Source organism: Ananas comosus, linkage group 2, assembly GCF_001540865.1.
Source record: "Ananas comosus cultivar F153 linkage group 2, ASM154086v1, whole genome shotgun sequence".
NCBI classification, from domain to species: Eukaryota; Viridiplantae; Streptophyta; class Magnoliopsida; order Poales; family Bromeliaceae; genus Ananas; species Ananas comosus.
In genome coordinates this window covers 15,097,237-15,113,705 of record NC_033622.1, presented here as the reverse complement: position 1 = coordinate 15,113,705, position 16,469 = coordinate 15,097,237, and the positions used below count along the sequence as shown (strand labels likewise).

General features: G+C 34.5%; 1 protein-coding gene across 6 annotated transcripts; it reads right to left on the bottom strand.

Moving 5' to 3' along the window:
• Window positions 1,875-11,457, bottom strand: LOC109706480 (AUGMIN subunit 5). Of its 6 annotated transcripts, none has more exons than XR_002215216.1 (12): window positions 9,662-10,369; window positions 8,705-9,244; window positions 7,926-8,067; window positions 6,905-7,081; window positions 6,157-6,366; window positions 5,599-5,784; window positions 5,042-5,201; window positions 4,200-4,395; window positions 3,806-3,938; window positions 3,257-3,442; window positions 2,211-2,266; window positions 1,875-2,008 (listed from the first exon to the last, which is right to left on the bottom strand). XR_002215216.1 is itself a non-coding variant. In XM_020227312.1 (12 exons), exons 3-12 carry the CDS (start codon window positions 10,114-10,116, stop codon window positions 3,311-3,313), a joined length of 2,331 nt encoding a protein of 776 aa, XP_020082901.1. In that variant the 5' UTR covers window positions 10,117-10,276; window positions 10,571-10,667; window positions 11,072-11,457; the 3' UTR covers window positions 3,002-3,310. The 6 variants fall into 6 exon arrangements, 4 of the variants coding, with proteins under 4 accessions (XP_020082901.1, XP_020082902.1, XP_020082903.1 ...); XM_020227312.1 differs by lacking the exons at window positions 1,875-2,008; window positions 2,211-2,266 and adding exons at window positions 10,571-10,667; window positions 11,072-11,457 and having other exon boundaries at window positions 3,002-3,442; window positions 9,662-10,276; XR_002215215.1 differs by lacking the exon at window positions 1,875-2,008 and having other exon boundaries at window positions 2,051-2,266.

The window sequence follows — 16,469 nt, the reverse complement described above, 5'->3', positions numbered from 1 at the left end:
ATTAATAAAAACATTAATGGTTGATCGATATAAATATTAGTTTATAGATAAGCATATTAAATTATTAATAATTAATTAGCTAATTAATTATAAATAATAAATTAATTAATTACTTTATTATTTAAGCAATGAATAATAATTAAATATATTAATTAAATTAATTAATAATTTAATATATAATTAAAATTAAATTTAGATTTTAATTATAGAAAAAATGGTGGAATAACAGTTCCGGTCTTATACCAGACTATTTCAGAGACCCAATAACTACTGTTCTCGAATACAAAAATTCTCGTTTATGAATAAAACGACCCCGCTCCCGTCGATCAAGCCTGCCTAAGTATAAGAAGGGTTTTTTATGCGGTTGGCAAATCTCAAAAAAAAAAAGAGGAAGAAACTATGTATTAAATACATAGATTGATTATATTCTACACAATGACTAAATAAACTCAATATGCATGTTGCTCGAGTATAAAAGGGGGATAGAGGGATATCTACCCTTTATAACCAAACAAACATCTCGTTGGGATGGACACATGGGTGCGAACAAGCTCGCCCCATGTAGATGAGAGAGATTTTGGATTTTAATTTAAATTTTAAATTTAAATTTGATATTTTAGTTTTTAAATTTAAAATTTGCTTTTTATATCTCTTGAAATTTAAAATTGGTCTTAAATTTAAAATATGATTTTAAATTTATTTTTAAATTTTAATCTCAAATTTTAAAATTTAAAAGTTAAAATTTTTATTTTTTCTATTTAAAATTATAAGTTTAAACATTTAAAATTTAAATTCAATTATAAGGATTATATTATTATTATTTTATTTAATAACTAACAACTATTCCTCTTATTTTCAATAAACATCCAAACGCAATTTTCTGAGTTCCAGGCTATATACTGACATTTACATCCAATAACAAAAATATTCTTGTTCTCACAAAAATTTATATTTGTATCTATTCCAGTATACTAGTTTCTACTAATTTCGAATCAAACGGAGTACAAGTGTTTCTACTTACCAAGGTGGATATTTGGTGCAGAAAGTTGTCCCAATATTTTAAGGTATGTTTGGTTCGGAGATAAGAAAGTGGCTATTCCAGGGGGATAGTATATAATTGAGGTAAGCGGGGGATTAGATAAATTTTCGTTTGGTATGAAATTGTCTATTCTTAGGATTAAAAAAAATAGCAGTCGGTAGGTAAGATAGAAAAGAGTAGTGAAATTTTTTAATAAAATATAATATCTTTATCTCTATTATTAATTGAGAATTAATTTTAAAAATATTAATTTAAATTAAGATAAATTTAAATTTAATAAATTAGTAGAAAATATAAATTTTAATTTCAAATTAAAATATCAATTAAAATTATAATTATAATTTATAATTTTATTAATAAACTTTAATTTTGAGTTATAATATAAATTAAATCTTTAAAATTTTAAATTTACTTTTAAATTTTAAATAAAAAAGTGGGTGGAATAATAAAATATAATTATTATAATAATTATAGAATTTCTTTTTAAAAATTCTACTTAAACTTAAATTTAATAAAAAGAATTATTTATAATATTTAAATATAAATATATGTATTAATTAGTATAATTACATATTTTATAATAAAAATAATGTAATATAATATATAATATTATATTTAGTATACTTTAGTTTTAATTCAATTTATAATTTTATATGGTTAATTTAAATTAGCCATTGGAATAGCGCTATTTCAAAAAGTGGTGAATAGCAAATTCTACTATACCGGATAACCGAATAGCAAAGTTTGACCGGGATAAAATATTCCAGACGTTTTCATTTACGTTGCGGATAGCGGGTGAAATTTCGTTATCCCGTTATCCCAACCAAACTGGCCTTAAAACTACAATATATCCAATCTCTTGGTCGTACGAATCCAAGGGTTGAGGAGGCGGCGTTCCTACTACTTTTCGGAAAGCGAGCGACCCAAATCTTTCACTCCTGGATTTTGAGGAGAGAGTTGAGGGCAACACTGTGGCAAAACATGTGTACGAAGATTACGCGGATAGTGGAATATATATAAAGCATTCACTAACTTTTGATTACTCGAATGTTTTGGCTATAACTAGAAAACAAAAGAATACATGGATCATCGATAGACACTTCTTTATAAACCATCCATGACAATGCACCATACTCATGTCTCCTTTATAAGAGAAATATTGCATACTTACCTCAACAGATCAACTTATCCCTGGCGAACACATTTCATTACACGATTTCAACCAACCTACAAAGTAAACAATCCGAGTTTCTGATAAACTGGCAAAGCATTGTTAAGGCATAAAGTTAACGAGCATTGAGCATATCAATCCCCCGGCTAGTCCCAAGAGCTAATTAATTTTAGGACAAACTTTAAATATCACCCCCTATAGTTTCACACTTTCTCACTTTAGTATTCTATAGTTTAAAATATATCAAATTAGTATCTTGTAATTTCATATTTATCTTTTCGTCAGCTTTTCCGTTAATATTTTATTAAATTATATACAAAAAAAAACTTTAGATACCCTATCTAAATTTATCGAATATTCACTTTAGTATCCTTTAGTTTTAATTTTGCCACTAGTTTAACGAAAAAAATTAGTAAAATTGATAATAAAAAAATAAAAATAAAAACACAGGACACTAAATTAATATACTTTAAATCATGTAATACTAAAGTGAAAAAGTGTAAAATTATAGAGATGGTATTTGAAATTTTTCCTTAATTTTAAGTACAAATTTCCAACAATTGGACTAAATTCCATTTAGACAAGGTCAAGCCCGGCTTTAGGGAGCGTGCAGGAAACCTGTGACCGTTGATTTTGAAGGCCCATGCTTAATTAGTGACCAAATCATTAGAATAAGCAAATATAAATTAATCTTTTGGGAGAGGGGCCACTCCCCGCAACAGCTGCAAGAATTGTGGATTCAGGGGATTTATTAAGAGATGTAGACTAACAAGATTTTAAATAATGGTACATAGGTCAAATTCATCCAAGCCTTTACTTTTGAGTCAAAAAACTCCATGAGAAAAAAGAGGGAATCAGATAAAACCGGAGTGAGAAAGGGGCTAAAAGAACGTAAGGTAACAAACATACAAGTAATGGGAAAATAGCAACAAAAAAAGGCACGAAAGGGCATGTTACAGGAAGATCCAATTCCCTTTACTATCTATACATAAGAATTAAATACACAGCTCAAATTGAAATGGTGGAACAACGGCCATGAAACTCACCAGCTTCTGCAGATTGGGCTGGACGGAGAGATAGAAAAGAGGGCTGGCGAGTAATTATAAGAGTTTCTGATCATAGAAAGCCATCTGAAGCTGCTTCACAAGGTTGAGCCACGCGCCAACACTTTGCCCATCTACGGTCACCCAGTCCACAGCTGTTGCCGCTGGCTGCTCCCACCACTCATCGACCTACGTGGCGTTCCTTTTGTCAAAATACGAACTAATTATCACAAATCCATTCCGAGGAAATGGATTGCCATCTACTAAAAATTACCTAAGATGGAAAGCCCAAGCCCAAATGGTTAATCCAAACCAGACCTAATGAAATTTCATTTATTTCTAATCAATTCACAAAAGAAGTTTGTTTCAATTTTCGAATTCTTCAAAATCAAATTTTGGCTCGGCTGACTAAAGGTCAGCTAGAGACATAACCAAAGTGAAGCAAAATTCGCCATCAAACAGCAAAAGAAGAAAGAGAGAGAAAGAGAAGGGCATTAAGCAATTATTAAGCACATAAGAACAAATAATTGGTTTGAGACAGTAGCCACATACCAAGCCCCTGACTCGTTGGCAATCCTCCAAGCATCTTTCAGCATCTTGAACAGCATTGCTGAGCTCCGGCAACCATCTCTCAGTAACAACTTTCTCTTGTTCACCAGCCAACTTCAGACAATAATTGGCAATCCTGTAAACAGCAAAAAAAAAAAAGAAGGGGGTTAATGAAGAAAAACTTCATTATTATCAAAATCATCACCAAGATCCAAACTGTTTCATAAGACCATGCAGTCTGCTAGAAAACAAGTCAGACTTAACTGTTAAAGAGGTTATACATATCCAAAATCAGTGCCTTCAAAAGCTTTAGGGTTCATATCAAATACCCTCATGCTGGGTGAATATAATGTTCATTGTCCACCTAAAGGGACGAAATAGCAAGACACCAATTTACCTCTCATATTCTTGTTGCACACGGCGTGCATGGTTCAACAATACACGATCATTTTCAACAAGGTTCCGCCTTATATGAACAAGATTTATTGCTTTGGACAAATCCTCTAATATGCTAGCCTCAGAACCACGAGGCTTTAGACAGAACTCTAGGGATTCTAGAATTGATGCCAGCCCAGCATCAGAGCCTTCTGTACCTACAGTTATTACATAAATTGAATCTGAAAAAACATATTCATGAAGATATTTCCAATAATTTCACTACTAAAAAACTTAGAATATTAAAGAGTCAAAGAAACTACACGGGAACAAAGTTATTTGTCCTAAATCTTCCATAAAGTAAGAATGCCAGAAAAAAGAACAATACTGAAGCAGTTAAGTAGATAGCATAATACCGACCAAAATGCATTGACAAAACATGTGCAGGTGTCATAGCATTCAAGATCGAACTGTCGAGATAAAAAAAGCATTCCATGATAGTAAATACATTACATTGTTGTTATTCAAAAGAAAAGTAGAAAAAATCCATGTAACATATGATAAGGTTAGTTGTACTGTTTTGTTATTGTTTACCCTGAGCATCGCCTTTCTCGCTCTTCTTATTGTAAATCACCACAAAGTTACACCTTTGTCAATATGAGGTTTGGAAGTTTTTCATAAGGGGCTTCTTTCATAGTCCAGAAGTTTGTATCTGAGGAAAGAGGGGTTAGGAATATGAATGGCTTTGGAATCTTACATTTAATTTTGAGTAGTCATGCTGAATGGATTTTTATTCTGTAAGACTTATGAAAGCAGGCATAAGTAAAACCAAAAATCAGTACGCAAAAGCATAATCAAACTAACCAGGATTACACTGGAGAGCAGCAGAAATACGACAAATAGATGGAATTGCAGATGGATCTCTTGCACCAGCTCTTGCTGTTAACATAGCAGCATTCTTTTCGGCAGATGCAAGCGCTTCAGCTCCCGTAGCACCATTAGCACCCACAGCCTCCAAAAGTGCCTGTTAGATGAAAGCACAAAGAATTATTTTACATTTGTAGAAGATACCTCAACCGTGGCAGTAAATATATTCTGCAAGTACAATACACTATGATCAACCAAAAGGCAAGAGGAAAAAACAGAGAATTTCAAGAAAAATATCTTAGGTGGCAGCTTTAATCTTCTAATCCTAGTTACATTTAATATCAAAGAAAAACAAGGACAATATCTTTGTTGAAAATTTCTCAAGACATCAGAATAGCCTAGATGAAAGAGAAGGAACCGAACTCCAGATATTCCTTTAATAAAGCTTTTAAAGGAGTCCATAATCTTTTTAATATTATAATCAGATAAAACAAAAAAAAAAGCCTTTCAATCAGCATTACAAAGCTATACGACTACTTATTATAGTTACTGACCTGTGGAGTTGCCGGCAACATGTATAGGCTATTATCCAAACTTTGGTCGAAGGCAGATAGTTCCTTCTCAATGAGATCCTTTGCATTAGTTGACATCTCCACCACGGAAGTGCATGCTGGAATTATAGTCCTTGATGCATATTCTCTGGCAGCTAATGGTTGCTGGTCCCAAAATGCTGATGCGTCCTACAGAGTTGAGACATCATTGTAGAATCCCTTGGATGACATGAGATAAGCGATAATAAATAAGACTGCTCATTTGCTGAAAACTGGGGCAACTTTTCATACAAATTCCAAAGAAGACAAATCATTTGTAACAAAAGTGTAAATGGCACAAAAGGCAACTCACGGTTGACGAGCCCAACAGTACGATATCATGAGGCTACCACAGAAAAACAACATTTCTATGTTTATGTGCAGTGTAAATGCATATGCCATTTCTTCCATTTGGCTTTTGCTCTGGCTTCTGATAGCAGGTTAGTGGAGTTCTAATATTCAATTAACTGCTCCACATTTTACTACTTCCGGCCCAAAGTAAAGAAATACAGTCAAACTAACCATGTTGGACCGAAGAAGGGCACTGTAAATGCATTCAAGTTCTGATCTACGAGCATCAAATTCTTCTATTTTCTTCCACTTCTTCTTCAAGGAATCTTCTGCTTCTTTCCACTCAGCGCACAGCTTATTCAAGCGTTGCACCTCAGATGTTAATGTAGTCAAGCTCGCCCTCAATCCAGCAACCTCTCTTTCCTTGGACCAAACATCTAGCTGCATACAGAAAATCATCACGCACAGAAGGAGGCGATTATCAATATCACATGGGAGAATTAACTAGTTATATGTAAACTTTTTTTTTTTTGAGAGATAGTTATATGTAAACATATTATATCACTACTACACAGGCATCAATAGCCTCTGAAAGACGCATGCAAGACTAATGCACTGACATGCAACTTGGTATACTGGCAGAGTTGTGTAGCTCAGTGTTTTAAGATTCAACGTAACTAAGGAAAAAGTGTTTCAAGATTCAACGTAACTAAGGAAAAAGTGTTTTAAGATTCAATGTAACTAAGGAAAAAGATCACAGCTTTATAGTGTTAAAATGCTATGAACATTAAAAAAAAATATTGACTTAAATATATGTGGTGAGAGTTATGTATGATAGGCACCAATTATGTTTCATTCCAAAATGAAAAAGAAACATATAATACTAATCTACCAGAAAAAGAACAAAATAAGATGAAATAAAGTCCAATAGTAAGATAATTAAATATTTTTGCTGCCTTAAAACTATTTTAATGAGTACCTCCAGATGCCTGTTGTTACCCAAGTTATGTGAAGCATTCCCAGCAGGCAGCTTCTGAGATGTAACCAAGTCGCTGCCTCCATGTAAGCGTTTCAAAAGCTTTTGGCATAAGGCTTTAGCTTCAGCAGCCTTGTTCAATGCGTCTTCCGTGGCTACAAATTGTTGCACATGTGCTTTCTGTAAAGAAGCAGAAATATGATGTTCATTCCAGCATCACTTGCTTTTATATGAAGAAAACATTCACAAGGAACCTTTCAAATGCATACCTATCAGCAGAAAACACGATAATGGCTATTTGAGTCCTATCAAAATGGTCAAGTAATCATTAAAGATTTTCTTTTTCCCTGTAGTCTATAAGGATTTGACATATAAGCAAAAGTTTCATATATGCCAGCTAAGAACATGAGAGATTCTTATAAGCACTCAGCGAAAAGAAGTACAAGATTGAAGTCACTCAAAAGGGAAAAATATTAAGAAAACGAAATAAAGATAGCATGATTCACAAAGCTCTAACATATTAATATTTAAACTGTCAGGGAAATTTGATATTTTTCTATGAAACTGTGAGGACTAATCTACATAATGCATTACATTCTAAAACGTATTATAACAAAGTGTACAGCTCCTAACTCTTGAAATCCATATTACCGAACTTCCCAAACTAGATTCAAAGAAGAACAGATAAGAAATCCAGGTGGAAGGACTCTTTGTAGCTTTTCCAAGAAAATTCTTTAGTGATTCCAAGAGCTAAAAGCCAATCAACTTCCATGGTACTGATTTTCATCTTAATCCTTATGATGATATTGGGGGGGAACACTTGAAATTGAGACGGATTGCAGTAAAACTAGAGGGAAGTGGTGAAAAATGAGAGCACTGAAGATGTAAAAGCTGCATTGCAGGACCAAGTATAACTATAATATGACAGCTTTTCCAAACAACATAATACCCATTACATGCTGATTCAGAGATAGAGATGATTGAAGCCAAGGTTTGACACACAAGGGTAAAATAGAGAGATTACTTGTCTTTCAAGAAGCTGATTATAAGTTCCCTTAGTTGACAACTCTGATCCAGACTTCCTGTTACCATATATCTGATATGGTAAGGGCGAGCTTCCATCAGGAGATGCAGCATCAATTACTGTATCATTTTCATACTTGAATCTACAAGAAAAAGGTGATTACGGCTACTCAGCAGACAACAATCAGTCAAATAGCAACTATTAATTAAACTAAACAAGCAATGTTACATAATAAGATGTTTATATGCCATGTAAGCAGTAAACCACATAAACAGTAAGAATAGCAAGGGCAAACAGCAAAAACCACAAAATCAGACAAGGAACTTACCTCGTATAAGACATTAACTTCACAACACTACAAACTTCTTAACCTAAATTTACTATCGAATAACAGGTAAGTAAGAGAAGTCATAACCTCACATGGCGAGCACCAGATTGCATTCTTTATGCTATTTGACCGGAGGTGTAAGAAAGAGACATGCGTATTCCACCAGACTCAACATTTCACCGCTATAAACATAGAAAAATCATCATAGCATGCAAAATCAGGAGTTTTTCTAATAGTCAAGCAAATCCCCCTTAGGAATCCCGAACAAGCTTGTGGAATATAACTACATGTAAAGCAGATCATTACATACAATCACGCTGTCATGCCTAAAATAGTTTTAGAAAACACATATTGACTGAGTTATAATCAACATTCACCAAGATGCCTCTACAAAGAACGTAAATTAAAAAGGAAAAGGCAATAATGAAAAAGAAATATCCTCCAGTGATACCTTAGGAGTTCTGCATCAGCTCTGATGTCAATCTTCTCTGTTTCTTTATGAATAAGTGTCTTAACACGCGATGTGTACATAGTAATCGACTGAAGCAGCAGCAAAGGGTTGTTCAGTGCATCTGTTGCTACTGCTTTAACATCTTCAGGTATTTCACCTTCCAAATCAATACCCAACTTCACAGCATCTAACTGGGAATTCACATTGATACCACTCCCTTCGTATGCTGGGAAAGTACTATGGATAACTTCAATCATACAACCAGCAAGAGTTTCACATGCCTTCCGTATATTTCTTTCCTGCGAGGTCTCTATAAGAACTACATCATCTAACAGCCTGTTGCCCTTGACGGTGGAGTAAACTGCTTCCTTCTCGATATGTACTTGGAGATCCTCAGCTGCATCAGCACCACTCGTATTCAACCTGCGAATATCCCTGGCTTGATTCACATACTGATGAAGACGCCTTTGGTATTCGGCAAATATTTTAGCTGCCTCATCACATTGCTGGTCATATGCCTCCAGCATTACCTGTTTGTGCCTAATTTGGTGAAAGAACAAGTAATGAACAATATGAACATCATATAATACAAGGTATAAAGGACTAAAATTAGTTCTACTTCTCCACATACTACACAAATACATTATATTAGAAGTACATTTTATGAAGTTCTTGATTTTTATTTTTTTTTGGTCATCAATTTCAAACGTCATAATAACTCGGATATTAAGAATCCCATGAACCCGCAAATCTCATTGTCAATCTAATAAATGAACTCACAGTTAAGTTCCGCTAGAAAGAACATGAAACCATCAATTCCTCCGTCCCCACATCTGGTAATAACCAATACAAAAGAAAAAAAACTCCATAATAATATGAGATATTGCGCATTCCGGTAGTCCGATTTCAGAATTTTGAAGGAGAAGAAGAAGAAGAAGAACAATTCTCATGATCTACCTGGCGTTGGACCTCTCGTCGAGCATCCGCTTCCGCTCGGACTCCTCCCTCGCGGCCTCCGCCATCCGCGCCCGCAGCTCCTTCCGCTGCCTCCTCACCACGCTCCGCAGCCGCTCCGCCTCCTCCTCCGCCAGATCCCTCTCCCTCGCCGCCGCCTCCCGCGCCTCCTCGTCGCCGACGATCCCCCCTCCTCTCCTCCGCCGCGCCGCCGCCGCCGCCGCCGACTCCCCCGCCGCGCCGTGCACGAGGATGTTGCGCCGCGCCGTAGCCACCGTGCGCTCCGAGCGCACGCGCTGGAGGAGGAAGCTCCACACGGGCACCATGTTACCGCGGCAGATCTTGCGGAGCTGATCGGCGGAGGGGGCCGGCGAGGGGTACCCCATCTCCTTTTGGAGCCACTCCACGATCGCCTCCGGGCGCGGCGGAGCGGAGGAGGCGGCGCCAGAGCTCTGCATCGTCGCGGCGGGGAGGGGGAGCGTCGGATCTCAGGTCGCCGCAGATCGGAGAGAGAGCGAAGGGAAACTGAGGAGGTGAGCGGGAAAAACCCTAGGTCGGTGGGAGTTGGTTTAGCTTTTTGAACTCCGCTGGGTCTCACTGCACTCTTGCTTTTTTTATCTGTTCACGCAAATTACTTACTGCACCTTGTGTTCATGCACCGGAATTCCAAAATCCAACTATAAATATTTAAAGCTAATATCTAATATATTTCCATGAGTTATATAATATTTCAAAAAAAAAAAAACTAAAAATTATAAACAACCTTTTAGCAAATTAAATAATACGTGAAAATAACTGTCAAAATAATATATTTTCAAAGCTTATGAAAAATAGGCTATGTCTATATATATTACCTTTGCATATTAAATAACTATAATAATTAAAGTAATCTGGTGAACCGGGTGCAAGCACCTATTTCTCTGGGCGGCCGATTCCTGATGGAGGGTTGAGTGGGGATCGAAGATTCGAAATGTTACAGAGATGCCGGCCAAGCGTAACGGTCCGGTAACTGTAGCAAACAAAACACACGTACCTCTTTTACAGTAATTTTCTTTTTTGCTTTTTTAAAGGAGAGTATTAAATTTAATAATGCATAGAAAAAGAATGATAATTAAATCCTCCGCAAACCAGTTTTAAAAAGAAAAATGCAACCAAAAGGGTAATGAAGAAAGGAAATTCTTGTTTGTTAAGGAGATCCATTCTTGCTAAATCAGAAGCTGTATCCGGCTAGTGGCCATGCTCGAGCTCGAACAAGGCCGCGAAAATTAGATCCGAATTTTTAGGCCCCTATACCAAAGCCCCATCACAGTAGCATATATCAAATGCTAACAGGGCATATATATATATATATGTAGAAAGGAACGAAAACAAGAGAGCAAAAGGCGAGAACATGAAGTCGAGAGAAGCACATACCGCTGAACCCCGCTCATGGTTTTTCGAAGAACGCTAGATCCGATCCTCGATCTACGACACATCCTCGCCTCAATTAAGAAACAATAATTGTGCAAATTGAATCAAGGATCGTGTCGAGACTCGAGAGAGGTTGATCGTTAAATAAGAGGAGGAATCGAACCTCGTGATCTTGGATGGAACCGATTATCATCGCACCCAAAACCCTCCTCCACTGATCAAATCGATAGAAAGAAATAAGGATCAACCTCAAAGAACACTCGGGAGGGAGAGAGGGGGAGAGAGAGAGAGAGAGGAAAAGGGGGCTCCTCCATTAATGGGTTTCGCTTCGCCCCCCTTCTATCTCTCGATCGCGATCTCTCTCCGTTAATTCCCTCCCCTTCCCGCTTGCGGTGTTGTTGCGAATTTCGAACACGTTCGCACGCTGCTTCTTTATTTATATATATACAGAGGAGAAAGGTTGAATAGCGGTTTGCGTATCGGGTTCGGGCCTCGAACCAGCGATTTAAGACAACCCAGTCCAATAAGCGGCCCGATCCAGCCCTTTTCAATGAGTAAACCTATCGGGCTTAAATACTTCGCTTTACACTAGGCCCGTTAGAGAATGGTATTGGGCACAAGCCCTCTTCTTTTTGCTTTTTTAACGGTCTCTTAGGTGAAAGGCACACGCATTGTCAGGGAAAGAAGAGTCCCCCATTTCCTTCCCATTTTCATCACAGGTCCGGGTGGATTCGGAGCGGATTTATTTATTTATTTATTTTATCTCTACTCATCATTCCATTCGAAGTATATATGTCAAGATGAGAGCGGATTTCTAACTAACTTATAGTAGTTTGATCCGAATTAAGGGAAGGAAGAATTTCCACCTCCCACTCCATTTCCTTAGCAAATAGGGGTGATTTTTTTTTCTTATTTTTAGTCTTCACTTTCCACTCCATTCATTGTTGACAGGGAGAGGAGCTCCATCAACCTGAATCCATTTGCATCCTTAGTCAAGGCGCCTAGTTCAGTCCTGCATCTCACTTTAGATAAAGTTTTATAATTAATTTAGTCCTTACTCTTGGTTTAGTTATATCTTATGAGTGTAGTAGGAGAATAACAAAATGAGATGTACAATTTGGATAGATCCTACATTGTACCACCATTCGTTGCCGCGTCTCCATCGAGTCACTCTGTTAGATCCTTGATTTTAATGGCCACAATGTTTCAAACAAGCTCCATCATGAAGTTCAGATCCCTCATTTTATGAAGCTTAGTTCCTTGATTTTATGAAGTTTGTTGAAACATCATGTAAACTTCATACAACCTAACTTTAGGCCCTTCATAAACTCGCGGCCTGTTAAATTCTTTATTCATATTCCTAAACATACAAAATAAACACCAATTTATTTGGTTTTGCAGTTCCTTTTATCACCTTTTAATTAAACAAATATAAGTCTATTAACCAAAATGCATCAGCTCAATCCGATAATTTGGCTTGTATTACGCAAATAGTGCACTCCCCCACCTAAACATCCCTAATAACTTTTTTAAGATAAATTATAGGAATCCCAAAATGTTGTTGCACCGTCTACGTAACAAGGTGACATATTTCTATCTTGAGCAAAGCTGTTGCCTCACAGTAATAGCTTAATCACTTTGCTTGCCTTCTTTTATATATATTTGCGAAAATCATAATCATATAGTTGATTGGTCTAAAATATCCACTTCTATTAGGTAACACTCTTCTTTCTTAATTACGTGATAATTAATGATTTATATTAAAACATCATCCTCATTATAAAATAGGCAGTTCATCGCAATATGTACTTTGCAAAGGAATTTTGGCTTCATATTTAACTATGAACTTTGAAAACAGCATTTCACTTGCATAAATCGTGCATAAACTATGAACTTAGAAAAGGATATGCCACCCACATAGAGGCATGCAGTTTCGGCAAATTTGCACGGCATTTGCGAAGGTACTTGAGAAACTTAGAAAATCGAGTATAATTTAAAAAATCAAGTGTACTTCTCTATTATTATAACCTACCATGTCTTAATTGTATAGAAACAATGGCATCAATGTATTATTTAAATAAATTGTTTGAAAAAAAATATTCAACAAAATGTATTTTAATTAAAATTGTCGCAATTACCAAGCATTTTATTATTTAAATAAAGTGTTCCTACAAGCTTTAATTATAATTTCTTTTTCGATTTTATATTATTATTCTCAACAAAAGTTTTAAAATTTGATGTTTGTTAAATACCTAGCTGGACTTAAAATCTGTAATTAAATCAATTAAACAAGGACTATAAAAAAGGTCCACTGCTTCGATTCAACGGTGCCAGCTTCGTAGGCTTGGAGGCTACAAGTATAAAAATATAAACAATAAGATCTTCTACTTTTTTTAATGTTTGTTTTAGGTGGCGATTCGAATCCCATAGTCCATAGATATCACTTCCTTTGCTATGGAATTGTTTAAATTTTGTTGCATAATTTTAATTTCCAACGGTACCACATTGCGTTTGTTGCTGGGAAACAGGAGAAAAAAAACCCGAAAATAATTTTCATACACTTAGAAAAAGTAGGAGAAAGGTCATTTCTACCATAATCTAATTAAAGCGTTTACTATTTTTAAAAATATATATTGAGGTGATTATCTTAATCTAGCTTGTTTCTTTTCAAAGTTAAAAAAATAAATTTAGTTGAAAATATGAATTAATTAAGATTTGAATTTGAAATTTTTGAATACTAACAATCAAATTTTTTATCGATTCATGGTGATCTAGCTTAAATGTTTGTATTTATTCCGTTGCCATTAAAAGTTGTTTGATAGTTAAATGACTAATACACATCTTTGACTAGTATAAAGAGCTGTCTCATTCGGACAGAGCTCGTCTCCCAATTGGTCCATGCGTAAAGCATCATGCATTAATCACTCGTATGTTTTATCATCATCACCTGTGATTATCATCATTTACAACTCAAATGAGTTGCAAAACGAATCAAAAAAAAAAAAGAAGAGAATAATATTAATGCCCACTTACAACATTTTGTATTTCTTTTATTACCATTTTGGGTTTAATTAGACAATTGATATAATCAACGAGAAGAATTAATGACGCAATTCACTGAACAAAATGCGAGCTAAAATGAACTTATAAGAAATCATCATATTAAAAGCAATGGATTTTCCTTTTACAAAAAAAAAAAAAGCACAAAACAAAACTATTATTATTTACAACTTTAGCAATCAATAAAATCATTATCGATCGTATCTAACGCAGTTGCCTAATTACGAACTTGATGATCAGTATCCGAAATCTTAAATTTCAAATTTAATTATTTTATATTTTTAATTAAATTTATTTTTAAAAAATAAACGAAACGAATAATTTTCTACGTATTTTTCTCTCTCTCTCTCTTTGAGAAAATAGGGCAAAAAAACACTTTCTTAAATTGTGATTTATTAGGGATCACTACTATAATAATAATCAATGATTACACCTACCTCTCTCTCTCTCTCTCTCTCTCTCTCTCTCTCTTATAAGTTATCATTGGTGTGTTAATTATAAAATGGGGGAGCACATGGGTTTTAGATACGATTGGGCTCAAACTCATGTGGTGGGAATGATAAAAAGGGGACATAATCTAAAGCGACCTAACGATTTCTCTGGTGGGTCTCACCGCGCGGCGGATCAGAACACACGACATCACAGATGCCAACAAAAACAGAATCAGTCAAAAATGTTTTTAAATTTCTTGATTTAAAAAACTCTCTGAATTTTAAAAAAAAATTTCCATGTTAATATTTTGCCTTTTGAAACTTAAAATTCTACCTGCATATTGTAGGTCTCTTTTTTGAGGTCTAAGCTGTTATTGTTTATTCCTTTTTCCTAATCCTTCGGAGTAATTTTTTTGATAGATAATGGAGCTATCAAAATTGTTATTCTTCTTTTCTATCTAATTTTTCGCTGTTCGAAAAAAAAAATGTTTTGATTATAGGTTCTTATGATGGATGAACTACTATGAGGTTTAGGGGCCTACGTTCAAACATAAAAAAAAAAGTAATTCTAGTATTCTCAGTTGATCAAATTTTAGTCACTTTTGATTACTTGTCCATTGCAATCCTGTGCACGAGACGATCAAATCGTTGGATAGGTTGTTGTATATATTCTGTTCGTTGGATCAATTTTTCTGATGGATAATATTGTTACATTTTTATTATTTAATGTGAATCTTAATTCTTCATAACTTTACTTTGATTGAAACCTAACCTATGCTTTCGTTAAACTCCTATGCAAATGAAGTTACCACTTCAAATGAGTTTACGTTAACACATTTAGTGTTGTAAATTCCTAAACACTTAACCTATGCTTTTAGGATTGCAACGTATGTATATGCTCTNAATTTACTGTTCAAATTCAAATAACTTAAGTAGACGTTGAAAATCAACTATTAAGAACAAAATCTATTTACACCTCTTTACATGGGTTGTTAACTGGTGATTATCTTAATCTACCTTGTTTCTTTTCAAAGTTAAAAAAATAAATTTAGTTGAAAATATAGATTAATTAAGATTTGAATTTGAAATATTGAATACTAACAATCAAGTTTTTTATCACTTGCGCAAAAGACGATTCGTGGTGATCTAGCTTAAATGTTTGTATTTATTCTGTTGCCATTAAAAGTTGTTTGATAGTTAAATGACTAATACACATCTTTGACTAGTCTAAAGAGCTGTCTCATTCGGACAGAGCTCGTCTCCCAATTGGTCCATGCGTAAAGCATCATGCATTAATCACTCGTATGTTTTATCATCATCACCTGTGATTATCATCATTTACAACTCAAAATGAGTTGCAAAACGAATCAAAAAAAAAAAAGAGAGTAATATTAATGACAACTTACATCATTTTGTATTTCTTTTATTACCATTTTGGTTTTAATTAGACAATTGATATAATCAACGAGAAGAATTAATGACGCAATTCACTGAACAAAATGCGAGGTAAAATGAACTTATAAGAAATCATCATATTAAAAGCAATGGATTTTCCTTTTACAAAAAAAAAAAAGCACAAAACAAAACTATTATTATTTACAACTTTAGCAATCAATAAAATCATTATCGATCGTATCTAACGCAGTTGCCTAATTACAAACTTGATGATCAGTATCCGAAATCTTAAATTTCAAATTTAATTATTTTATATTTTTAATTAAATTTATTTTTTAAAAAATAAACGAAACAAATAATTTTCTACATATTTTTCTCTCTCTCTCTCTCTCTCTTTCAGAAAATAGGGCAAAAAAACACTTTCTTAAATTGTGATTTATTAGGGATCACTACTATAATAATAATCAATGATTACACCTCTCTCTCTCTCTCTCTCTCTCTCTCTCTCTCTCTCT